At 37.5% G+C, this 27982-nt stretch overlaps 1 protein-coding gene across 2 annotated transcripts in view; it reads left to right on the forward strand.

The window, feature by feature from the left end:
* The window catches only part of AKAP6 (A-kinase anchoring protein 6), a 258121-nt gene that overhangs the window by 77173 nt on the left and 152966 nt on the right, over positions 1-27982 (forward strand). Inside the window, exons 4-7 of one of the 2 annotated variants that reach the window (XM_063290024.1) lie at positions 3696-5501; positions 14834-14956; positions 23551-23647; positions 24787-24953. In XM_063290024.1, coding sequence (XP_063146094.1) covers positions 3696-5501; positions 14834-14956; positions 23551-23647; positions 24787-24953 — 2193 coding nt within the window. The remainder of the gene's footprint in view (positions 1-3695; positions 5502-14833; positions 14957-23550; positions 23648-24786; positions 24954-27982) is intronic. The other variant, XM_063290025.1, reaches the window with a different exon arrangement.

Genomic DNA, 27982 nt, shown 5'->3' on the forward strand with positions numbered 1-27982 from the left:
TATATTCAATCTTCTTGTGTTCTTAACTTCTGGGATTATATATTATATATTAACCGATTATACATTAACCGATGAGTTTTTACTTCCTGGAATGCACAGTGCTAATCTACCTGATCATTACAAATTACAAATACTGAACCCTATTTAAATGGACATTGCCCTCTACCCCTCTCCATCAAAGCCCTATGCATGACAGTGTAACAGTTTCTTGAAGTATTGAGCACTGCTGTGGAAATGCTTGGAAATTAATTTACTAAATGTAACATCTTCCATTTTTTTCCAATTTTGGTTCTGACAGACCAAAATTCTATAGGGGCTGTAGGATGCCAGTGGAAATAATGCCTGTGCTTCTTGATGGCTTCATAGTGAGTCACCTTCATGTTACCTTCTGTCAATTAATTGAAGGAATAAACATGGGCAGAACTATTTGGACTTTTCATAGTATGGAGCAGAAGGATCTTGTGGTTGAATAGGATTAAGCCACTTAGCAACTTCAAAATTATGCCCTGTTCAGATTCCTGAATCTGAATTTTTAATCCAATTTTCAGGCAAAAACTTGACAAGTTGAGACTCATTTTTCAAGAGCCTGCTATTTAGAAATTGTGCACAAATTGTCAGTGTGGAAGATCTGCACAAACTTAAAATTTAAGTTGGTTTCACAAACTCTCACTTGCTTTAAGTTATACATGGGTTAATTTACAAAGAATTTATCAGAACTGTTTTCTTCCAAGCAACTATAGTTTAAAAAACAACAACAGAGGCTTGGTAAAGATTATAAAAATACAAATCACTTCACACTTTTTTCAGAAGTTGATTGGAAGAGAGTGGTTGGTTCTGAAACTGAGCCCATTCCTTTACCACCTGCATTTCCTGTCTGTATCTGCCTCTGGCCCAGCAGTGCTTCAAATCTAATTTTGGCTGAGATTCCAATTAACTGGTATAAATAAATGAGTTCTAAAACCATAGTTTCAGAGGAAGAACCTTTGACCTGCATTATCAAATGAACCTTCCTAAATAACTAAAATTTGATATTCCATTCCAAAGCTATTCTCCAAGCACTATTAGATATGAATGTTCATTTTTGTGTGTCATATATTATTTGTTAAAGATATTTGTCAGTATATTGGGCCTAACCCCCAAATGATAAAACTCTGGCCAATGCGCTACCTGACCTAGGCTTTTGACTTTCAAAATCCTGCATTGCAATGCCGGAGGTGCCACAAACTTTTTCCTGGTTGTCTTGGGAGCAGTTGCCAAATTTGGAGACATACTATGCTGTCAAGGCAAGAACATGAATTCCAATGGTTAATGGAATTACATCAAATATGGCCTTGTGTTGCACTGGTGTCTCTCTTTCCCATCATGCTGCAAAGTTCCAATCCTGTCAAGATCTCAGACTTCACATATTCATTTTTAAATGCTACAAAATTGAGCATCTGTCATACTACCTAGCTTTCATTTGTCATTCATTCACAACACACTTTAAAACCAACTCACTTTAAAACCAAAACAACTGATCCTCATTATCTGTGGCTCTCAAACATGTTCAACCCTTCAGTCTATTTAGTCAGTAGCTATTTCAGCCGTTATTTATTCCTTCTGTGGAACAGTGCTTCCAAGCAAACCCTTTGAGAGTAACATGCCACAAATTTGTATTTAAGAACTTTTCCCCAATAAGAAAGAACATGATGGCATATTCTTAAAATGAGCAAAATGAAATACTAACGAGATGGAGCATGGGAAAAAACTTGTCCATAAGGATGGGATGAATTTATTGGAACGTAGGGGGTTTTTTTGTCTCTTAAATAAGAGAGAAAAAAATTGCAAACAAAGTTTCAGGGAGATGATAGAGATCGAGATAGACCCCCCACACACATACATACATACACACATTTGACACCTTCAATAATGGTTCAGAAATAGTCACAGTGTTGGGGTGGGCAGTGCCTAAGAGGTGGGGGAAAATAAGTGTTTGGAGCTACTCTTCAACAAACTATTATATTCTTTGGCTCAGAATTGGTTGTTATGTGTCCTGTGTCAAATTTTCATAGATCTGCTGTAGTGGGTAGATACCAGAGCAAGGGAAGCCTGTTCCTTGCTCAGTTAACAGGGCTCTGGGCAAGGCAAAACCAGGACAAATTCCAGGAAAGACTAAACAGGATCCAAGTCATGGTGCACATCTGGAGAACAACTATTTCACTCTGAACCTTGATGCTCATTAGGTCAGCAGTAAAGAAACAAAAGCAAAAAGAAGTTGGAAATACAGTAAATATTTGCTTTTACTATTATTCCAGAAATGTATTTTTACCTGGGAAGTTTTGATGTGAAAATGTAGGGGATACAGTATTTCTCTCCAAGTTTCTTCTATATTTCTGTTTTAATGTCTTCATATAAATCTGTCTCTAATAAAACTTAAAAAAATAACACATCTGTTTATTAATTATAATTTCCCTAGTATGCCTTTGATTTAAAAGTGAATTACAATATATTAACAATTATGCAATTTAAATCTACAATAGCAATTATACAATAATTTTTTTAATCCATTCTATTGTGTCCGATTCTTGGAAATTGCCTGGACAAGTCCCTGCAGTTTTCTTGGCTAGGTTTTTCAGAATTGGTTTGCCCTTGCCTGCTTCCTAGGCTGAGAGAGAGTGACTGGCCCAAGGTCACCCAGCTGGCTTTGTGCCCAAGGCAGGACTAGAACTCGTAGTCTCCAGGTGTTTAGCCTGATGTCTTAACCACTGCACCAAACTGGCTCTCATACAATAATATAAACTGACATAAATAATGACAGGTGACCTGATCTGTTATAATTCAAAATCTATTTTTATGAAATTTTATAGAAATTTTTGAGTATTTACATTGCTTTGATCATAGTCTTTAAAACTTTAAACTGCCCAGAAAAGAGTATCAGACAGATTAAAGTTAACACATTCTTATTCACATGTATTAGACATTTTTAAAAATGTTCACTTGGAAATTAAAGGGTTATTCAAGGGTCTCCCAAATTTTGAGCTCATGTTCCTGACCTGAAGGAAGGGTGCAAAAAGGGAAAAACAGAAAATAGAAGCTTATCTTTTTGCCTAATTAAGTGGCAATTGGATAATACAAAATATGAAGGGATTTTAAAAAAAATATGAAATAAAACAAAACATTGTAATATTCAATATATACAAGTAAAGAGAAATAAAGAAATATCCTGACTATCTGAAGTGTCAGTAGGTAAGGAACAGTAGTAAGAAGGAGATACAACTAACCCATGCTGTATATTGAGTTCTGGACAAATTAATTATTATTTCATATTCCTTGCATAATAGTAATAAGAATAATGAAATAAAATGTCACCACAGTCTGACTTTAATGCCTGCTGCTCCATTAAACCTTGGTTCATGAACTTTTTGCCAGTTTCACATTCCATTCAGTGCTACCCAGGCATAGCATATCACTCCTACACCAATTATTTAAAGCTGCCAACAGTTGGACAATCTCTTTCATTATTGCATTCTTAATTATTTAATTAATGTTAGCCATTTTCAATGAAAGCTATATAGCAATGTGATGATATTATGATCTGATGTTCTGAAGATCATAGGAAAAAACTAACGTTCTTGATTCTGTATTTGCAAGGTTTAACATTACAGGTTTTAAAAATCATAACCACAAAAGTCTTCCCTGTTTTTGTTTTGTTATAGGACCGTCTTGATTCTTTAACAGAGGTGGATGATTCAGGACAGTTAACTATCAAATGCTCTCAAAATTATTTGTCTCTAGACTGTGGAATTACTGCCTTTGAACTGTCAGACTACAGCCCCAGTGAGGACTTGCTTGGTGCTCTTGGCGACATGACCTCCAGTCCAGCTAAAATAACATCCTTTGAGTCTTGGAGCTGTAGTGAAATGGACAAAGCCTTTCCAGAACTTACTAGAAGTGTGGGATTACTGGCTGTAGCAGCAGATTCAGGTGCTTCCAAATGCAATGAAAGTGTTAATACCAAGGAAATCCACTTACCTTTGTCAATAGATCATCAGCAGGAGGAAGGTCAAAGTTGCAAAGAATCATCAGCTGTATCTACTGAATTTTCATTCACTCATATTTTTGAGCACTTACCTCTTTGTAAAGTAACTTCTGAGGATTCATCTGTCTCATTTGGACTCAAGAAGGTCTTAGAAACAATAAAACAGGAGCCAAATCCAGTGCCCACCAGTGGCGCAAAAGCTAATCATCACCCTCAGAGTGAAAACTCAACACCCAAGAGATCTATACGAGATTGTTGTGACTACAATGAGGATTCACCAACACAGCCCACCTTGCCCAAAAAGGGCTTGTTTCTCAAAGAAGATATATTTAAAACAGATATAATAGTTGATGATGTAAAAAATCAGTTCTCTTTGATTAAGACAGAAATCAGCAAGAGCACACCCTCACTGTTAGATCCACCAGACAGATCCAAGCTTTGCCTAGCATTACAAACAGCATACAATAACTGCCCTTCTGCTATCAGTCAGTCATGTGATTGTTTACACACCATAAATGAACTCAAGTATGCAATACAAAATCATTTTAAAGAAAACTCTGTGGCTTTAGGTAAGTCAAGTGACAATGCTAGAAGGCAGAAACTGAGGTGCAAGAAGTCACATGACATTCCTGAGGAGGTGGCATCATGCAGGTTTCCTGCAATGGTATCAAATGCTACACCAATCAATCAGATGAACAAAAGCGGGGTTCTGGCTTTACAAAATGGAATTACTTCTGGCAGCATGCAGTCCATAGAAGGAACAGAAAGTGATACAACATCAACCTCTTCTGAACCTTATAAGCAAGAAGAACTGAATGGTCAGTCTTGCAGTGAAAGAGAACCATCCGGTTCACCCACTCATAGCCAAGTGAGCAGCTCTTCAGCTGCATCAGATCCTGCTATATCTCCCTTCCCTCTTCTTCAAAGAAATAAGAGTGAAAAGACCCACTCATCTTCACCAAATAATGTCAGCACAGAAGGTAAAGTGGGTGATGCTTGGTATGGCTCTGATGAATACTTAGCTCTTCCATCCCACCTCAAACAGACAGAAGTATTAGCTCTGAAATTAGAAAATTTGACAAAATTGCTTCCACAGAAATCTCCAGGAGAAACTATTCAAAACATTGATGACTGGGAACTATCTGAAATGAATTCAGATTCAGAGATTTACCCAACCTATCAGGTCAAAAAGAAGCACAAAAGATTAGGTAGAGCTTCACCAAGCTCTTCAAGTGACATCATATCCTCCATAGGAGACAGTATTGAATCGGGCCCTCTTAGTGATATCCTTTCAGATGAAGAACTTTGCACATCCTCATCTAGCATGAAAAAGTACATAGAAGATAGGCCACGAAAACCATCAATGTTTCAGGCTTCTGATAAAAATGAAATAACTCTCACAAATAAATCAGCTTTAATACAGCAGCTGATGGAAGATATACAACACCAGGATAATTATGAAACTGTATGGGAAAAAATGGAGGTAAGTAGGAAGCTGATGATGTGTATAGTTCTTTATCATCTTATTTATTTGTAGGGCAGCATAAAGAGGCATTTTGCAAAATACACTGATGCAAGCAAAGTGCTCCTTGAAAGGTTAAAGTAGCCACATCATCCAGAACATTTGGTATGACTGCTTTGAAGGCTTTTCGACATGTGTGCACAATTGCTTGACTTTGCTGATGGACCCAGAAGTATTATCTATTCATGCACACACAAAAAGAGGGAAAAGACTTTGAAACAGGTGTGCCAAACCCTTTGATGTACTCAGCTGCTTTAATGCTCTGGGGAAGGTTTCTTTGCTCACACCAACCTGCTTTGCAAAGCATCCCTTTTGAAAGTTTTGTACTGTCCTAATATTCATGGCTAGAGCAGGAAGTAAGGTAAATAGGGTGTTGGGGATGAATGATCTTTTTTTGGTAAAGTCAAGTTCACATGTATTCAGTCATAAGTCATTCTATCACATTTTCTGCATCAATGTTCAAGGAAGGGCTTTTTGGTGGGGTAAGAATCCATATAAAAAACCATACTTAATCTATATGTCTTTTTATATGCATCTTAGGATTGCTTTTAAATGTACATTTTATACATTTAAATTTTATGTGGTATATTTTTTAAAGATAAAACTGTGCTGCAGAATTTGAAGAAATATAGAATAGGGACAATAGCTTATTATTCTGTTATGCACATTAGCTTGGGGAATGCAAATTTGGTCAGTTTATTTCCTTATGGAACCAGACTACAACTCTGAACATCCGTAACAGTGTGGGCAAGAACCAAACACAAGACTAAACTGAAACTTGGCAAAATATTGTTTCCATGAATGTGGGTGTGCTGGCAAGGATTTGTGCAGCTGCTGAGAAACAGCTGCCCAATTGTTTGTTTATTTATAAAATAACATATCCCTTTTTCCTTCTAATGCAGTGAAAATAGCAATGAATATGTATATGTATATGTATATGTATGTATGTACAATGCATACTTCATGCTGGGTGCAAAACAGAGAGCAAATCAATATGCTGTGTAGGCTCCCTAACATTGCAGACTGGCATGCCATTGTTATACTATATCAACAATTACTTTATTTATTTATCTGTTAGGTTTATATCCAACCTTCTCTTCAGGAGCTCTGACCTCCAATTTTCTTTTTCCATAGTAGCAACCCTGTGAGGTAGAGTGGGTTGAGAGAGAGACTGGCCCAAAATCACCCAATGAGTTTCCATTGCTGGTGTCCCCAGTGGTAGTCCAATCCCTTAACCCCCATACCACACAAAGTCCTTTATACCTAAGAATATTTCAGGAAAATTTCTGGTGTGAGTATACTGTCAGCCCTTCAGGGTAGTCCAGGTTAGGAAACCAAGTTATGAATGCTAATGCTACTTTTATTATAAGGTTACAGTAACAGAATCTGAAAACACTTTCCCCTACCCTCCCTTTATAATCATGAGAACTAGGGAAGATCAGGTCTGGGATGCTTTCTCAAATTATATTCCTGCCCTGGACTCAGATTTGTTTTATCTGACTGTTGTCTTGGTTGCAGCTCCTACTCCTCTTCCTTAAGGTTATTCCTTCTGCCCATTACACATATTTGCTTACCCGGACAGTGGTCCTTGCTTGATAACCAACACATGGACCAATTTTGAAAAGGAAAGCTCAGAACGTTAAGGATTGCTGAGAAAGTTTTGTTCATCCTGAACCTGAACTTAAGCTAGTATAAATGTGTACTCCAAAGTTTGTCCTTCCCTAAGTTGGATTGTGCAATTCAACATTAAAAAATGTGTACATGACCTTCAAATATGTATGCATTAGGAAAGTGTGCAGTGAATTTTATAAGTGACCAACTGTTGGAGCTCCTGAAGGGAATTTTGCCCTTCTGAATCCTGTTTTCTATGATTGTATCATACTAGTTATCTTTCACTGCAGTTGTCATGTTCCTATCCTGCACTGTTGCCATCCATCAAACTTTCCTTTCAACTCTGCTACTTTATCTGAGTGAGTTTTCCTGCCAGCTGTTCTCTTTGGGGTCACCACTGGACATACATGCCATTGATTCCATATGTAGTTTTTACATTCCACTTGGAATTAAACTAAACCAATCCCCAAATTATCTGTCAGATCATACAGCATATATGGGTGGGAGTCAGAGGACATGTTGCCCTACCAGAAGCTTTGGTTGAGCCCAAGGAGTCCTCTAGCCCAGGGTTTTGCAACCAGGGTTCTGTGGAACCCTAGGCTTCTTCAAGAGGTCACTAGGGGTTCCCTGGGAGATCACAATTTATTTAAAAAATTATTTCAAATTTGGGCAACTTCACATTAGAGAGGCAAGTTCCATTCTTTATTTTTAGTTTAAGAACACTGTTAAGGCATATATACAGGCCTACACGTGAAAAGAATATAATAATTTTATAACTGATAAATTTAACTTTATACATTCTATAACTGTATTTGAGCCTGAATGTGCAGGGGTTCCCTGAGGCATAAAAAATATTTTAAGGGTCCCTCCAGGGCCAAAAAGTTCAGAAAGGCTGCTCGGGCCTGTCATGAGAACTGACAGTAGTATGAGTTCATTCCATGTTCCCATAGTAAAACTGTCTATTAAAGAAAGACTTAAGATAGTGTTGCCAAGTAAAGAAAAGAAACCCGTCTTAAGACATGCAGCTAAACCAGAGTTTTCCTGTTTGTGTGTGTGTGTGTGTAAATAAATTAGGATCAGTAGATGAAATAGTGTAATGAAGTGGCACTTTCATTCCTTTTGGATATGTGTTAGTTTGGGGCTTGAAAATGGTCTTTTGCTTACCTTTTTTGTTAGTTTTGAAACCTTTAGGTTTCAATACAAGCTCTGTGGGGTTTTTTTCAAACTCTCTCTGAATTACTCTGGTTTTTCTAATAAGTTTATCTCCTAGGATAACAGGATATTATTTGTTCTTAGGGATGAACACCCCAATATTTTATTATCTTAGATTAAATCAAGCTACTCCTACTCACCCCTTCCACACTGAAAATGTATTGACTTGATATATACCAATCCTCACTAATCTGCACTCTATTACATCCTCACTTGGTGATGCAGTGGATCAATTCCTGCATTCTTCCTCCTGTGATCTTCCAAATCCCCACCCCCCTGTCCTATTCCATCTCCATACTGGATAATGTTTTGGGGATGAGCTGAAAGTTTGAATTCTTGAAATGGAAACAAATTTGAAGCAGGTGATGATAGAGAGATAGAGATTAGTATGAGCCACCAAAGCTTGAGTCTGTCAGCCTAGAATGTAAACTTACGGGACACCGCTGCTTGTTCCTTCAAAAATAATGCCACAGCCTAAACAGCAGCTGGAGATACGTTGGGAGACCAATCACTGCAATTACTCTGATTCTGAACAATCATTAATATTACGATCTTCTCAATCACCTACTATCAAGTCTCAAACAATACTGAATAGAGACAATACTGCATTCAGTTAACATGTTCCCAAGTTTAAAATAAACGATGAAAGACCAGCTCATATGTGCAGCTGTGTGATCCAGCCCAAATTCTAAATGTTCATGTTATAGATTAGTTTTTTTGCCCAAGTACTGCTTTAGCAGAAACCCGTGATATTCCAAGACTGTTTGTATGTTTTCTACATGGTCAAACATTATCCAGTGTCAACAGGGCATACTATGTATTGAGTGAGGTCTCTTTTATACCATGCTATAAACATATATAGATATTAACTATGGCAGCTAATGCTTGTCCCAGTGTAGGATGGCATTTGACTGAATTTTCAGATAATGACAAGGCACTGGTGTAGAGGAATATGGGGATGGCCTTGAAGAAGATATGTGACTACCATTAGGAAAACATGAATTTAACCCAGGAAAACAGGAAAGTGTGAGAAAGAAAATAAAGATTGCCTTGCCTTGACTCCCTTTGGCATAAGAGGGGGTGGACAGAGAAATGCTGTCAGACTTTCAAGATCCTGTTATTACAGCCAAATTTATGAAGTAGAGTTCTAGTATTCTTGTGAAGTCTGTTTGCTGACCTGATCTACCTTGAAAGGTTAACAGTTGGATGGTCATGCTGCTGCTTGGATGCTGGGGAAAAATATACTCCCTGCATAGAAGCAAGAAAAGGCCATTTTCACTTACTATTGGTTAGATTTCTTACACTTCCCTGAAGAGAAATGATAGCATGCCCTGCTTATACAGTAGGCCCTCAAACAGGCAACCATGGTGTGACAAAATCTAGGATAATAACTATTCTAGCCAATCCTTTCCTACTCTTTTGTAATGGTAGAGAAAATTTCCAGGGAAACATCCACAACAGGAGCTGAAACTCCCCTGTTTTGGCCCCATGTTACTATGGAAACAGGTATAAAGATGAGTCCTCTGCTTTTATGGTCCCCATGGCTATAGGCTGGATACCACCCAACAGATGCAGGAGGGAGAGACTAATGTCAGTTTAGTGCCTCAGTTGAAATAAACATAGAGATTTTTTAAAACTGTGTTGAATTGCATGGTTATTCTGACAGTTTAGGATGGAAAGATGGAAAATTCAAGGCAGCAGTAATTTCCACAATGTTTATGTAGTATCCCTTTCCCCACTGTTACTGGTTCTAATTGTTTGGGAATGAGACCACCAATCTTTTTATTAAACAATAACCTTAAACAGCGCCATTTGCTCCAGTCCAGGGAAACTCTCTCTCAGAACCACTCCTTCCCTTCCAATGAAAGTCATCCAAGCGGTCACTTTACTCACTTTCTAATGTCCTCTGGGAATGATTCATTCTCCTGAACTTTTTTTTTTTTTTGAGTTTTTTTTTTCTCACTAGGAAAAAAATCTACTGCTCCATTTCCTTCACACTCCTCTACTCTTGGGCCAGGATGGTTGCAGGGGGAGGGTCAAAAAATGGCAGCCAAGATCACATAGTTAAAACTCATGGTCATTTTCCTGTGCATCAATGCACGGAAATTAGTGTTTGGGCTTTGTTCACACCATGCCAGCTGCCATCTTGATTTTTAACTCTCCTCCGCCATGGACATCCCTGACTCTGGCTTGGTATCTTTTCCTTCTGAAGTTCATCTTTTCCTGCTCTTTGTCTATCTCCTTCCTCCAAAATCTCTAACTTCCCCCTTCTCCCTATCTGGGCTGAGCATTCCAGGGGTGGGAGTCAATCAGAACTGAGAAACCCTAACCAGCGGGGAGGGGACTTGGCATCCTTTAGCCCCCTCCTGTTCAGTTGGTTCCCATCAACAGCTTTTATTTAAGGGGCAAACCCCACCCCGCTTTGGATCCCACAGCATAAAAATTCCTAAGAAAATACCAGAGCTTCTTTTACTGTATATAAACTTAAGTGGTACCCAGTGGTAACAGAGTGGGGCACATATACAGATGAACACCGATGCAGCATGAGGGTCAGCAGAAAAGCCATATCACAGAGGTACATGTTACTTCATGTACAACGGCATGTGTGCAGAGCGCTACACCCAAACCCTGTTGGGTTTTTGTAAAGCTGTAAAAACCTGGCTCTTTCAACAGGCCCAGGGCTAGGTGTAGCAATCTGCTCCCTGATCATCTATTTTGGTTGTTATGAGTATGTTTTTGCTGGTTATCCTCCCCTGAGGCACAGTATGTATTACTGCTTGGTTTTTGTTGTTGTTGTTTCTATTATTTCTATTTGTTCTTTTTAACCCAAACGCATAAGCCACCTAGAGTTACCCCAGTAACTGAGGCAGTATACAAGTTGAACAATAAATAAATAAACTACACAGCCTCATGTGGCGCAGAGTGGTAGGCAGCAGTATTGCAATCGAAATTCCCCACGACCCGAGTTCGATCCCAGTGGAAGCTGGATTCTCGGGTAGCCGGCTCAGGTCGACTCAGCCTTCCATCCTTCCAAGGTCAGTAAAATGAGTACCCAGCTTGCTGGTGAAGGTGACGACTGGGGAAGGCAATGGCAAACCACCCCGCTATAGGCTGCCAAGAAAACATCGCAAAAGTGGCATCCCCCCCAAAGGGTCAGACATGACTCGGTGCTTGCACAGGGAACCTTTCACCTTTCACCTTTCACCTTTTCACCACACAGAAGAAAACACCTCCCATGGCACTACTATTAAAGATGCTGGAAAGAATTCCAGAAGCCATGTGCTATGTTTTCCCTATGTTGTTCGCATTTTTAAAATAATCATTTAAAAAGTGGGCAGCTGGAATCCTGCAAATGAAAATTCCATCCTCCAGCATTATATTTATTTTGAAAATAGCTATGGGTGCTACTGAGGTCCTGAAAGTTTTATTAGAAAATAAAATGATATACAGGTGCATCCTAGCACTTCCTTCAGTTGGGTGCCCACCTCTTCCTAACAGGGGCACATAACCAAGGGTAGCTCCCACAAGGAAGGAGTTGGTAGAAGGTTGGATGTGGAAAACGACAGTTTTGTAATTGGTTGTTGTAAATGGTAAGCCATGTAACTAGCCATCTGCTGAATCATTAGACCTCCCACTAGCAGTCATTTTGTAGGAGTGCCAATAATATACGCTTAAAATTCCAAATATGCTCATTGATGCAGAAAGGCTGATATAAAGGCAGATATTCATTGCCCCTAGGTATTTCCAATATTTGCCATCGGCTGGCATTTCATAATGACTAGAACACTGTTTCTCAACCTTGGCAACTTTCAGACTTCATGGCTGGCTGGAGAATTCTGGGAGTTGAAGTCCACCCATTTGAAAGTTGCCAAGGTTGAGAAACACTGGACTAGAAGGCTATGACTATGATTAAATAGTTCTTTGAAATCTAGTGATGACTTAGCTATTTTGTGGTTGTGCCTCCAGATGGTGCTGTTTACTTAGACAATGACACTTTGGACCTGACAATGTTGCACCCTGTGATAATAATTTCCAGCATCAGGCTTTTAACATCCTAAATTATTTTCAGTTTCTACGGTTGTTTTCTTTTGAATAATCTTAATAAAATTTTATAGATGTTACCTGAAAAATAGTGGGTTTATTGAGATTCATAATTTTTACTGGAAAATGGACTTTATTCCAATGACAGATATAGCCATGGTAATATTTTCTTGTATTTTCATCTATTTCTGGATTTTATTTTATACTTCAGTGATGTTCTCCAGAAACACCTTTACTTGTAATAATGACATTATGGCCCCTGCTGACAGTGTGAGAGGAATGTCTGTATTATTTAATAAATGGTTCTAGCTTATCAGTTCTGTGTTAGCGTTGTGCTTCAGTATTTCAGCTTTTAAATATTAATTATGATATAAATTTATATCATTTAGCATATGTTAAAAATATATGTCCCAAATTATAGATTGTTTATTAATAGGGTGTAGAATGTTTATGTATTCAAAATGTTTTTATAGTTGTCTATTCTGAGCAGCATTTCATTCTTATTATCTACAGTCCCCTCCCCCTTGTGGTCATGTACACTGAGAACAAATGATTCTACACATCTTGCCCTGTGTGTATACTGAGAACAAAGTTTAACTTCTATATCCCTAACTAGGCAGAGATATGCACAAACACCTTCTGTATGTTGTATGGTTCCAGCATAAGTTCATCCAGTAACTGTGTAGCACATAAGTCAATTACAAGGGAGGGAGGGAGGGAGGAAGGAAGGAAGGAAGGAAGGAAGGAAGGAAGGAAGGAAGGAAGGAAGGAAGGAAGGAAGGAAGGGTCAGTCATGCCATATGCAGATTATCCAACTAGCATATCTTTCAAACCCAGATAGTACAACAAAATGTGATTTTGTCAGAAACTAGAATTTGGGCTGGGACCAAATGGGAGTTCTCCAGCTGTCTTTGTTTCTGAATTTTTAAAAATCCTTCCAGCACTGCACAAGAGGATATGTAAAAAGTGGACAGAAAAACATATAAGAGATAAAGCTTCCTGTCTCTAATGGCTCCAACTCTGATTGCTCACAGTGGATTTTTAATGGGCGGGGTGGGGGTGGGGGGAGGTTATTTGGTGCTATAACCCAGAGTTGCTAGTTACTATTGGTGTGTGCCAAGATGCAGATGAACATTTCACATAGATATTCTGTAACTTCCTGTGGAAGATTTTTTTCAAGGTGGTACATGGGAGACATTTTGGGCTGGGACCATTGTCTCACATTTCTTACAAAAGTAACAGTTTATCCCACGAAATTCATCACCAGTTCCATCCATAGAGTCTTTCTTTTGTGTCTGTATATCTATCCAAGTGGCTTTGTCTCAGTCTTGCTACCTCTTCGTTTCAAAAATCTTCACCTGCAAGAGCTTCTCAGGTGACTTACAACATAAATAGAATCAATACAAGTATATGCAGTCAATCAAAATAAATTACAGAAGGCTGGAGAGTTATTTCAGTTTCTGAAATCAGCTGAATGTGTTGGAATTCCATTCTCCTAATTCCCACAAAGCATAAGGATTATGGGAGTTGATCCAACACATCTGGAGAACATCTGCTGTCAGGGAGGTTGGTCTATTTAATTTGCTACCCCTTAGAGTCTTTTTGGAGTTAGGGCAGCCAAATCTAGTAAATAAATAAGTAAATAAATAAAGCTGCTAAGCAAGCTTCTGTAGGAATGTCCATGTTGCACGCTGAGCAGAACCTCTTCGGCACCCAGCCAGCCATGACTCTGATAGCAGATGTGGTGCAGTACTGCAGATGATCATCAGTTTGTGAGAGAAGACTGAATTATCTGATCCCAAACTATTTAAGGCTTTATGCTTTCTGATACACTGCAATTTTAAAAAATGATCTGGAAGCCATTGCAACTTCAATAAAATGGGAGTAATGTGTTCTCTGAGATGCAAATATTGATTGTATGGATACCATCTTGATATTTGATTACCTTTAGTTAATTCTATAGCATGGCAAATCAGCTGTTACAAAAGAGCTCACATTTCACATTTTCTGTTCAGATATAATTATTCTCAGAAGTACTAATCCATGAAAAAATCTTTATAAAATGGATTTTAAAATTCTGAGAGTCAAAATATGTCATAAATGTAGGCTTCCTTATATTTATTACTTCGTTTCCTAAACCTTGGCATGGCTGATCTATCCTTCTCTTTCTCTCTTTGTTGCAATATAAAAACACATAGATTTCCAAAATTGCTTCTAATGAAATAGGGGTTTTGCATGTTTATGACAAGAAATCTATACACCAGTTCACTACTGCCCTAAACTCTTTCAATCCCTTTCTCCCATCCTTCCTCATCACCACATTCTTTTAGTACACAGCTAGTTACAGGATGCAGAGCTGTATTGCAATTACACTACTTATTTACAATGTTTTTAACAACTATGTCTTTTCTTGTTCTCTCTTCTGGAAGGGGTTTGTAAGCAAGTTGGATGAATTCATTCAATGGTTAAGTGAAGCCATGGAAACCACGGAAAACTGGACTCCTCCAAAGGCAGAGACGGACAGTCTTAAACTCTACCTGGAAACGCACTTGGTAGGACAAAATTACATTGTTACTGAAATCAGTGATGAAAAAAGTTTCTTTACTGCTATTATCCTGACCCTCATTATCTATTATATATAGTTTGGGCTTTGCAGAAATACATAGTGTAGATGTATTAATAAAAAATTCAGCCAATTCATGAACTGGGGAAAAAGGCAGAATCCCTTGATCTTTTAAGTAAGTGCAAGTAGTAGAACAAATGCTACACCTGGGTTAAGAAGCCAGTAAAGTAATAAATCAATGAAATTGTATTCATACAAATAAATATAATTTTAAACAAAAACTTTTATAATATTAATTAAGTCCTCATTTTAAAAAATCCTATTTTTTTGCATTTTAAATTGTGATGTCAGATCATTTAAAACATTTTTTATAGTGTATGTATCTATAATGTGGTGACTGTTGCCATTATGCAAAACCCCAAATAATGCTGGAAGGAATATACAACAACTATATTTGCATGAAGAAATTTTGAATCCGTTGCAGACAAAAACAATAGATGATAGAGAGAAAGAGACAGACAGACAGACAGACAAAGTTGTAGAGTAGAGATCCAAATCTGAGTTCCAGATAGTGGCAATATGTTAGTTTTCAATACCAAACATTCTGTGCTCAAAACAATTAACGTTTGTGGTCTACCATAATATACGGTACGTGAATTAAGCTGCAATCCCATATACAGTCTCCTTGAACTCAGTAAGGCTTCCTTTCAATAGACATGCTGCACAATTGTACACTTCTTTAGGGTGTGTTGAATTCAGTTAGGCTTGCTTCTGAATTGATACATATATGATTACACTGCAAAATTTTAATGTAGTGTCTTGTTTGTAGTTGAAAGATAGAACTAGTCATTGCTTTATATTATATTAATTATAATGTCAACTTTTCAATTGATATTGCTTTGGCAGAAACTCTAATCTCTATTTAAGCAAAAGTCTATGAAATTAAATTCCCATGAAGTGCAGTGTCAAAATTATCCTGATAGAGTATTTGAAGGAGCAGGTGCCTGAACTCATTATGTGAGACACATGACAAAGCTCTTCATAGTGAGTCTTGGATAGATCCTCACATAAAACATTTGGCTGAACTCATGCTGCTGCGAAAGAAAATCTTTTGTGTGTGCCTGCACAAGATTTTCTTCTCTGAACAAAGGGAAGGGATGTGTAATTTCTCCCTTCATGGACTTTAATCAGCATTGGATTGGAGGAGAGTCATTACAATAGTAGGATATTTCTATGCTTACATAATAAGAATGATATATTTGCGTATGTGCCTTTCACACTAGTATCATATACATATCCAACAGTAGTACATTCAGTGGTGGCTATGCCCTAAGAACATAAGAGGAATCATGCTGGGAAAGATCAAAGGGTTAATTAATCCAGCATCTATTCTCATAGTGGCCAATAAGATACCATGAGGAAGCATGCAAGCAGGATATGACTGTAGGAGTACCTTCTGGCTTATGACCTCAGTTGTTATCCAGAAGAATATCACCTCAGATACTGAAAACCTAACAGAAGAAGAAGAGATCAAGAAGAGGTGGCAAGAATATACAGAAGACCTGTATAGGAAGGATAACAATATCAGGGATAGCTTTGACGGTGTGGTCAGTGAGCTAGAGCCAGACATCCTGAAGAGTGAGGTTGAGTGGGCCTTAAGAAGCATTGCTAATAACAAGCCAGCAGGAGACGATGGCATCCCAGCTGAACTGTTCAAAATCTTCCAAGATGATGCTGTCAAGGTAATGCATGCTACATGGCAGCAAATTTGGAAAACACAAGAATGGCCATCAGATTGGAAAAAATCAACTTATATCCCCGTACTAAAAAAGGGGAACACTAAAGAATGTTCAAACTATCGAACAGTGGCACTCATTTCACATGCCAGTAAGGTAATGCTCAAGATCCTGCAACGTAGACTTCAGCAATTCATGGAGCGAGAATTGCCAGATGTACAAGCTGGGTTTAGAAAAGGCAGAGGAACTAGGGACCAAATTGCCAATATCCACTCGATAATGGAAAAAGCCAGGGAGTTTCAGAAAAACATCTATTTCTGTTTTATTGACTATTCTAAAGCCTTTGACTGTGTGGACCATAACAAATTGTGGCAAGTTCTTAGTGGTATGGGGATACCAAGTCATCTTGTCTGCCTCCTGAAGAATCTGTATAACGACCAAGTAGCAACAGTAAGAACAGACCACGGAACAACGGACTTATTTAAGATTGGGAAAGGAGTACGGCAGGGCTGTATACTCTCACCCTACCTATTCAACTTGTACGCAGAACACATCATGCGACATGCTGGGCTTGAGGAATCCAAGGCTGGAGTTAAAATCGCTGGAAGAAACATGAACAATCTCAGATATGCAGATGATACCACTTTGATGGCTGAAAGCGAAGAGCAACTGAGGAGCCTTATGATGAAGGTGAAAGAAGGAAGTGCAAAAGCTGGCTTGCAGCTAAACCTCAAAAAAACCAAGATTATGGCAACCAGCTTGATTGATAACTGGCAAATAGAGGAAGAAAACGTAGAAGCAGTGAAAGACTTTGTATTTCTAGGTGCGAAGATTACTGCAGATGCTGACTGCAGTCAGGAAATCAGAAGATGCTTAATCCTTGGGAGAAGAGCAATGACCAATCTCGATAAAATAGTTAAGAGCAGAGATATCACACTGACAACAAAGGTCTGCATAGTTAAAGCAATGGTGTTCCCCATAGTAACATATGGCTGCGAGAGCTGGACCATAAGGAAGGTTGAGAGAAGGAAGATCGATGCTTTTGAACTGTGGTGGTGGAGAAAAATTCTGAGAGTGCCTTGGACTGCAAGAAGATCAAACCAGTCCATACTCCAGGAAATAAAGCCAGACTGCTCACTTGAGGGAATGATATTAAAGGCAAAACTGAAATACTTTGGCCACATAATGAGAAGACAGAACACCCTGGAGAAGATGCTGATGCTAGGGAGAGTGGAGGGCAAGAGGAAGAGGGGCCGACCAAGGGCAAGGTGGATGGATGATATTCTAGAGGTGACGGACTCGTCCCTGGGGGAGCTGGGGGTGTTGACGACCGACAGGAAGCTCTGGCGTGGGCTGGTCCATGAAGTCACGAAGAGTCGGAAGCGACTAAACGAATAAACAACAAACTGAAAATATGATAAATATAAAGACTAGTTCTATTCTCCATGATAATTGTTTTGGAGCTGTCCAAGCTAGTGAGCATCACTGTATCTTGTTGCAATGCATTTCTTCCTTTTATCTTCTGAATACCCACTATTCAAGTGTACTGGGTTACTCCAATTTTTAGGGAGAAAAACCTGTTCATATCCACTTTCACCAGTCTTAATTTTATATATGTCAACCATTTTCACCTTCTTACTTGTTTTATCCTTCAATGTAATGTTTCTTATAGAGTCATCATTCTATGACTACTTGGTTTGGTCCTCTCCATACCTTTCTCAGCTCTACTTTCCAAGCTGAACACAGCATTCAAAATTATAAATCACATAGTCATAAACCATATAAAATAGGGTATTGTACAGTTTATTATACATAGAAAGGAATGTGATTGGTGTGTATTTTCCAGTATAGGTAAGAGTGGGAAAGACACAAGGGGAATCTACCAGTTAAGTCCAATGGTAACTGCTCTCTGGACAGAGTGCATGGCCAGCATCATTGCCAAAACTGAGCAATGGATTGAAAGCCAAACAGGAATATCTTAAGTGAGCTTCATTTCCTGCTGGCTCAGCACAGAAGACAAGCGGCTTAAGGCTGCTTGTGGATACCCCCACTGAAGATGTACAGCAGAGGCAGCCACTTGTATCTTTAGCAATGTTTTCTATTAAATTGCTGGGAATGAATATTCAGATAATTTACTGGACATTTGGATCATCTTTCAAAAGCCGACAATACATGGGAAAACCAGGCGTTGCGATCTTCAGAGGCAGCAGAAGCTCATCCTTACTGCCCACCTGGTGAACGTTGACCCATTTTTGTAATACCTGAAAGAAGTTACACTGGCAATACAAAATCAGTCTCCTTTTCCATCAGGGCATAAACTGCATCAAGAAACCTGCAAAATTATGTTAGGCCTTTCAAATTTACAACAGCAGTTTCAGATGAAGTAATTGTTCAGTGCTTATGAAAGACAATTGTTGTCTTTGGACCAGCTATAAAAATGTAAGAAGAGCTATGCTAGATCAGATGACTTATTTAGTTCCTTATTTTGTTTCCAAATGGCCAGCCAGTTGTCTAAGGTAAGCTGAAAAGTAGGACTATTGCACATTAGCTGTTCAGTTGGTGTTCCTAAATGCCAGTGCTGCTCAGTCTGGATAGTTTTCTCTGGAAAGTGATAAACTCAGCTTTGATGACTGAAGAAGAAAAAGACATACCTGACTGGAAATAATATAGCAAACAGCTACCATCTATTTTGCTCTTGTTTGCTGTGACACTTGCAGGTTGTGAAAATAGTTTCCCCCTTAAGACCAATGTGTTATTGGTTAATCTATTGCTAGATTTTGCTATTTGTGCTTTGCAGCAAATTAGACTGAATTTTGTGCAACTGTAAAATTGCAAATCAAGCCCCAGAGTTTTGGCCCATCTTTATTCATCATATTTTCTTCTTCAGTCAACATTATTACTGGTTAATAGGTGCACCTGTAAATCAAGCTGCATTGTGTACTTGATATGTTATGTTAAATGAATCTTTTCTAGGGCAGCAAGTCTATTTTTTCTAATGAAGAAGAATACCTCATCTTTTCCAATTTTCCTATCAAACGCATCTACATCATCTTGAGGCAGCATCACATCCAGCTGCATCAATGCTGTGCTTCAATTATATAAAATTACCCAAACTCCTCTGGGGTCCTTTAGGTTTTCTTCGCTATATGAGGCGCCTTCATGTACATCTCTTGTGAAGTGCATGATTACAAACCATTCAACACAAGCCTGTTTTAAGTAAACAGTAAATTAAATATTGTCAGAGCTCGTTCAAGCTTGCATCTATGAAAGGAATTCTCAAAAAAAAAAAAGGTTTCATGAAAAGTAATGCTTTAAGAAAAGTAGCTGCAGTAAGACTCCAGGTTTTTCCCTTCTCTGGGAATGCTTGATCTAGTTTATATTTTTGGCTTGGGATAATTTTTATCTAGGTTTCAGCATGATTCGCTTAATAATATTAAAGTTATGTAAATATATTTGTATAAAATCAAAAGGCTTAAATTAAGTTCCTAAAATAGAGAAAATCATTATTTCGTTCTGTGTGACAAATTCAGTGCTATAAAATACAAAAATAGTACTGCACAACTTTGAGCATGGGCTTTTGGAAATTTTTAGGAAAATCCCTGTTTATTTAACTCCTAAGAACTATTAGAGGTAGGATATGTAGTACAGCTTTTTTTTCACTCCCACACAGCAAACTGTACCAAAACAGCTTTGCTGAAGGAACTGGTGATGATAAATACAGCTATATCTGGCAGATGGAAGAATTCATACAGTTTTTAACTGATAGTCTTCCATAAAATATACCTTGCCCGTTTATGAAGATCTACAAAGAGGAAACCCCAGTTGTCCTCCTCCTCCTCCCTTCAAGAGCAAAAACAGATTTCAACTAAAATGTAGGATATATTTTCTAATAACAAGACCTATATGGAGTAGAAAAACTAGCTTTCACTGGAAGTCTATAAAATGAGATTAGGTGACCATGGGCAAGGAGCACTGAAGTTTTATGCTGCATTGCAGATTCTGTGTTGAACAGGGGTAGACATTCTCTAATATTTTTTTAACTCTGCAAAGCTATGAGAATCAACTTGAGAATTGTTGGGGAGATGATAGAGGGGAAAAAGTCTATAATACATGAAGTCGTGTTTGGATTAAGCTATGTGAAGATGACATTTCTGAATGAAGTTTCTTTGTTGTATGTTCATATCATTTTACATGGAAGCATTTTAATGGCTAGATTGGCTTTTGCAAAAGAAAACCAGATTGGCTTTTACAAAAGAAAACTGAGACACAAATATGATGGATTCATGCATGCAAGTATTCACGTTATGATGTTCTAAATTAAATCATAATATGGTTTCTACAGAATATAAATTATCTGTAATGAAGTACTCATGAAGTGCCAGCAGTGTGGTCATTTTCTACCACAGAACTATTTTAACTATTCACTAAGTCATATATAAATGTTGAGTTCATTGCAGATCAACAATTATAACAATTGGTTTCACACTGTATAGTTTACTTAATGATGCCTAAATCTGTACAACTGTAATATTTGCTGAAGTATCTGTTTTATTAACAGCTTGGATATAGGACCTGCACTAAGTCATATTATAATCAGCCAAGGTGGACAACCTTCTTTTAATTTGCTGGTTATCACCTATAAACCCTACATGGCATGAGGCCTGGTTATTTGAGGGATCATGTATCTCCTGTGGTTTCTGCCCAGCCGGTAAGAGTAGACAGAGTTGGCATACTCCAGGTCCCCCCAATTAAACAATGTCATCTTTTAGGACCCATTAAGTGCACCTTCTCTGTCACAGTACCTGTCCTCTGGAATAAGGTCCTGCGTGAGATCTGGACAGCTCCCACCTCAATGGCATTATTAAAGACCTGCTGCTTCCCAGTGCTTGTAGTAGGGTGGGTGGAATTCCCTTGTTCAAGGGTTTGACATGTGTTGTATATGTTTTGATAAGAGTTGTCCAAACTGCTGTTTTGTTAATTCCTGTTTGTTATTTCCTTTATTGTAGTTTTATTATTTTGTTGCACTTTGCTTTTATAGTGTGAGCTGCCCAGAGTCACTGGATGACACTAAAATCAAATTAATTAAATCAATAAATGAATACTAATAAAAAGCAACTAGAGACTATTAGAAATTTGCAAAAAAATAGGTTTGGGGACAGGAAATAGACCATCATGGAAAATGTCCATAAATGCCTGATTTACCAGCATTAAGAATTAAGCGATCTGTTTTGGCTTCTTCATATACTAATGAGAGGGAAAAATCAACAAAAGAACTAATTCAAAATATTTATTTATTATTTAATCAAATTTATACACTGCCCATCTCACTATACAAGAAATATAAAGAACTAAACCATGGAATATAAAAAGCTTGAGAAAGGGCAATTATAGGGCAAATCAGGGTAAAGGGACTGTAAGTTACAGTTAAAATTACACACAAGATCTGACTCTAGGGCCTTTTCTCACATTATATATCTTAAAGATATGCTTTTCTATCTACTATCATGGATGAATTCAGGAGGTGAGATTCAGCAGAAACATTTGTAACTGACAAATATAGTCATGTACCATTGTCTTCCATCTAATTTCCCAGCAAATTTGCAGCTGCTGACATAAGGCTCTTGTATGTATTGACATATTTTCCTATGCAACTTATTTGACTACTCACAAAATTCATTATTCTACACATTAATTACAGTATATTGGTTACCAGTTGGAAATCACCTTTTAGAAAGGTTTCTAGCCAAGAATATGGGATGATAGACTTTTTAAAGGTACAGTATAACATTTAATTATTGATTGATCGATCAATTGAAATCAGAGATCTAGGACTGACTTCAGCTCTTTCTCCACTGTATTTTTAATAGTATATTCAGGTTTGTTCCTTAGAGTCAAGAAAAGAATCCTACACATTTTAGCCTTCTCAATCTATATGACAAGGAAGTGTTCCTGAAAAGAGATGGGCAATTATAAAAATGTAGTTACTTAAAGTACATTTGTTACCATAAGTGACTTCTGAGTTAGGGAAGAATAATGTTTTTGTTAGGCCTAACATTTTAATAGGTTGTGAGGAAAACTAGGAAGATGAAGTAGTAGGGGTCTACATTCCCCCCTTGACTGAGTATTGTAAGTGTATAAAAACAAGTAAATTGTATTCTGTTCATGTTAAAAAACAAAATCAATTAAAAGCAGCAGGTCTTATTTGCAGAGATTAATTTTTGACTTTGTAAGTAGATCATTGCACAGACTGTTTATAGTTCATTGTGTTGCTATGTGTAATTGTAAAAATGCAATTTAGTTCTCACCAGAATAAATACAATAGTTGCAGAGAGCTTTTGCAAAACAGCAATATTAATTATATCTGTAAGCACAGTGGAGATCTAATACAGCTCAACTATTATAGAACGAAGAAAAAAGAAGCTGTAGCAGATTAACTATATTAATTTGTTGCATTATTTTCTATTAATACTGCATACATTTATTTAAATAGTTCATTCACCAGTATTTGAAATACATCTGAAAAAGATAGCTGCAACAGTATATTTTATAGGACACTATTATTCCAGACATAGCCTACGGGCTCTGGCTTTTCATAAAAAGTAATGAATTTCTAGATTTGTCAGCTGTTTCAACCAGATGCACTTTGGTAATTTAATGGAAACATTTTGAATTCAATTCCAAAATATCAATAGCTTTTAGTATTGAAAATTAATTAGGCTATTGGGTATATAGCATGGTGGTTCTTGATAACAATAGCAATTTTTTCCCACATATTCTTTATATTAAAATGTATCCATACCATTTGATACTTAAATAAATATATAAGCATATCTCTTTCTTTTTGCAGAGTTTTAAACTGAATGTAGATAGCCACTGCGCATTAAAGGAAGCTGTTGTAGAAGAAGGACGGCAACTTCTTGATCTTATAGTATCTCACAAATCAGGTAGATTCTTCTGAAATATTGCAAGTCTTTATGTCTCCAGACTATTAAAGAATAAAGAAGCATTGCTGTAAATTACCGCATATATTCACTTCCTTATGTATTATTAATATTTACATTATCAGTTTGACCTTCAAGATTTATAAATGTTTCATATGCTGCATACAATGCTGTGATACTTATAAAATGAAATACTGCTAGCAAATAGTCTGTTCATTTTATTTTGGTCTTGCTGTTGAGCTGACTTTCAATTGAAATTACATCACAGAAAACTTCACATTGACATGTTCTTTGATGTAGATGCTATGGTAATATCATTAAGATGATAAATTAGGATTTTATATCTATACACACATATATTTTTACATAGCTAGAATGAATACTTGCACTGATAAAACGCCTTTGCCATTTAAACTAATTCTTACTGCAATTTTAAAGTATTTATTAAGAAATATTAAGGGTAATTATTTCAGACAGTTACAGTATGCATGCCATTTTCGATATAAGCCTGAAGTCAAGAATTTGTGTCGTAGTTCTTAATGGTCTGGTTTTAATCAAATCAGTCTACGTTACTAGAAATTGCCAGCTTTATTTTGGTTTGATTTTTTTGTTTTGTTTTTTCCTCAATAAGATGAAGGATCTGGAAGATTTTAGTGTATTTCAGTTGAATTCTGTAACTTCTCTACCTGGTTGTCTAGAACCTAAAATAGCTCCACCCTCAAATTATACAGTTGACCTGCATACCTCCCTAGAGCATATAAAACTGTACCATGGTGTCAGAAACTGACCATATAAGTAATTACTTTTCCTTGAAGATGAGTATCAACAAATATCTGTTCTAAATGGCAGGCCATAGGATGGATTTTTCTACTGTTTCATATGAATCCCAGATTAAACACTATTTTTCTTTTCTGACTTCAGTCACTACTTAACATGCTGTCCGTGTGTCATGTTTTGATCCTATCATATTGTTTGCAGTGCCAGTATGTTAGAATTCCTGATCAGATTTCTCTGTAAAGAATGCCAGAATATTTAAGGTGAAAGGATTTTTATTTCCCCTAAGAATTCTTGCCTTTAACAAATGAGGTTCTTCAAAAGATAAAGTTGAATGTACGACTTAATTTCTTTCTCTCATTTTGGAGAAGGACTGAAGGACATACTGCAGATGATTGCAAGTCAATGGAAGGAACTACAGAAACAAATCAAACGACAACACAGCTGGATTCTTAGGGCTCTGCGTATCATCAAAGCGGAGATACTGGCTACTGATGTGTCTGCAGAGGATGAGGAAGGGACTGAGAGCCCCAAGGTAAGTGGCTTGAAGTTTGTCTTATTTCCTCTTATTTCAGCCTCCTTTTGAACTAGGCTGCACTGAAGTTTTCTTTCCACCCTAAGGCTTTTCATTTCTACTGGGTAAAAATTTTATAAACAAAATAAAATGTGTCTTTCTGAAACAATATCCATTTTAAAAGGCAGAAACTTTTTACATCTTTTAGACAAACTTCTCCTTGTGGAAGTCTGTGAGGGGCAGGGAAGGGGATGTAAAATATTTAGTAAACAAAACATAAAGTATCTTTAACATGAATAATCAGAATGGTTTTAAATTGTTTTGTTGCAACTATAAATCACTATAATCAGTGCAATCACTCAGCTCTGACATCCATTAGCCGCTTGGTTACAACAAATTAACAAAGAAGAGAGAAAGTGATTCATTATCTCATTCCTGTTAATGACTATCAGATGCATTGCCTAATTAGGGGATGGCCATTGCAGTGGGGAGAAGGTCATATGCTTTGCCACAAATCTTTTTTGCTTGGAATTTAAGCCTTCCATAATGGTGCATGTGTTGAATACATATCATTAATGTATTGATATCTAAATCCGCTTACTGAGGTCTTCTTTGGGACAATGAAAGCCACCTCCCCCTTGTTCCTATGCTAGAATATGTTGATGGAGGAAACAGGAAACTTGCTGCAAGACGAATTCTTTGCTCTGGCAAAAGAATGTTTTTATTTCTTTTTTTTTTTTCAAAAGAGGGAAAAAGTAATATAACTCTAAGGGAAGCACACATTATTAAAAGAAATAAAAAAAGATTGTGGAAATGTTGAGAGCAATGATGCAGTAATTGCTAGCCTTGGATTATTTTTATTTTCTTTAACAGACCTGTGATGTAATTTATGCCATTCATCACAGTGATGTCACAGGGACTATCCAATAGGCTAAATACTTCAGGAAAAGAATGTATACAGAAAGCTCTAAGGGGGGGATTAATATTATGCTCCATCTCTGTTGATGATTTTCATGATTAGATAATGGCATCAAGATTGGTTTCTGGCTTGAGGTAATAGTTAATGTCATATAAGCCAACCTCTTGCCTGCTTAATAGTTCTTTGATTCCTCCAAATGTTAGAGTGGATCTGATGACACACAGGAGAGGGGACAAGAAATCCATTCTGCCATCAGTGTCATTTTGGCAGGTAGACAGAATTTCATCCTTAGATGCTGATTTCTTTGTGTCCTTTTGGTTGCAAGTACCTGCTGCTAAGGAGGTTAAGGTAGAGATAACTTTTTTCCCAGCTGAGAGTCAATTTTGGCCCTAGAATGGCACATTATGGGCAATGCTGACAAAGTAAACAGAGCCAGGACCAAAACAAACAAACAAAAAATAGACAAAACCAGGGGAAAAAAATGTAATTACTTAAATGCTGTTAATATTATTAGTCCTGATGTAGCTAATAATTTCACCTTTATTAATTATTTATTTACTGACTGTCTATACTGCTGTAGTCATAAGATGGTTACACAAGAAAACAAGTATAAAAGATTTACAGTGAATACATAAAACCTCCATGATACAGTAAGAATAATAATCAAGCAACATTTTATCTAAAAAGGGAACAACACACAAAGCAAATTCATAATATGGGGCCATTTAATAACTAATTTTTAAAAGCCCTTCAGAATTGCTCTGCCTTAAACTGCTTCAATGTTAGAACCAATTGAATTTCCAGGAGAAAGGTAGTCCAATGCACAGGGACCACTCTGACTTCATGGAAATAAGGAATCAGAAACAGTTTCTCCTGTGGAGTCCTTGGTGCTCTCTGAGCCTTGTTGTTTTCCTGCAGACATTTCATTGCCAGACTAGGCAACATCTTCAGTGCGAACAGGGAGTGGGCCTTGCTCTCTATTTATATACCATGGTTTGTACAGCTTGTGTTGGTGGAGGTGTTGTTCTTTCCCTGGGAGTTCCTTGACTGGGCTGTTGTTTGCTGCTTGGTTGATTGACTGAATTAATAGTTCCTTGATTAGGGTGTATTGTGCTGTTTGATGGTTCATCTGGTGTTAATCCTAGTGTTGATTTTTGTATCTCTGGGTGTTGATTGCTGGCAAGGGAGTGTACTGGTCTTTTGGCTTTTCTATTGTCTCTTTTGAATGGTATGTAAATATGTTTACTTCTGTGTGTCTGTTGATGGCTGCTTTGTCTGGGTGCCAAGCTTCCAGGAATTCTCTGGGGGTTTTGGATTTGGCTTGGTTTAGGATGCTCACGTTTTCCCAGCTGAAAGTACGGTTGAGTCTGTCCATGTGTTGTGAGATTATGTGTCATCCACGAACGCCAACTGGCAGTCAGAAGACATGATGAAAACTCCTTAATCTCACAACACAAGTGTTTGAGCTTCAGCTTCAGTATCTGTCCTTCCAATGAACAGTCTGGGTTAATTTCCTGTAGGATTGACTGATATGGCCTCCTTGCAGTCCAAGGGACTCTCCAGAGTCTTCTCCAGCACCACAGTTCAAAAGCATAAATTCTTCAGTGCTCAGTCTTCCTTATGGTCCAACTCTCAGAGCCATACATTACTACTAGGAAAACCATAGCTTTGATTATATGGACCTTTGTCAACAAGGTGATGTCTCCGCTTTTTAATATGCTGTCTAGGTTTGCCATAGCTTTCCTCCCAAGGAGCAGGTGCCTTTTAATTTCATGGTTGCAGTCACCGTCTGCAGTGATCTTGAAGCACAAGAAAATAAAATCTGTCACTGCTTCCATTTCTTCCCCTTCTCTTTGCCAGGAAGTGATGGGACCAAATGCCATGATCTTAGATTTTTTTAATGTTGAGTTTCAAGCCAGCTTTTGCACTCTCCTCAGATATGCCTCAGTCATAACTTCCCTCTATTACCTTCTTTCCAAACTAAAGAATCCCAAACTTTCTAGCTTTTTCTCATGGCAGAGATGTTTGAGGCCACTAATCACCCTTGTAATTGTAATAACCCTCCCTATACATTTTCCTAGCTGTATTATACCCCTTTTCAAAAGTGGGAACAAGAACTGTATGCAGTACT

This window comes from Candoia aspera, chromosome 1 (assembly GCF_035149785.1).
Source record: "Candoia aspera isolate rCanAsp1 chromosome 1, rCanAsp1.hap2, whole genome shotgun sequence".
NCBI classification, from domain to species: domain Eukaryota; kingdom Metazoa; phylum Chordata; class Lepidosauria; order Squamata; family Boidae; genus Candoia; species Candoia aspera.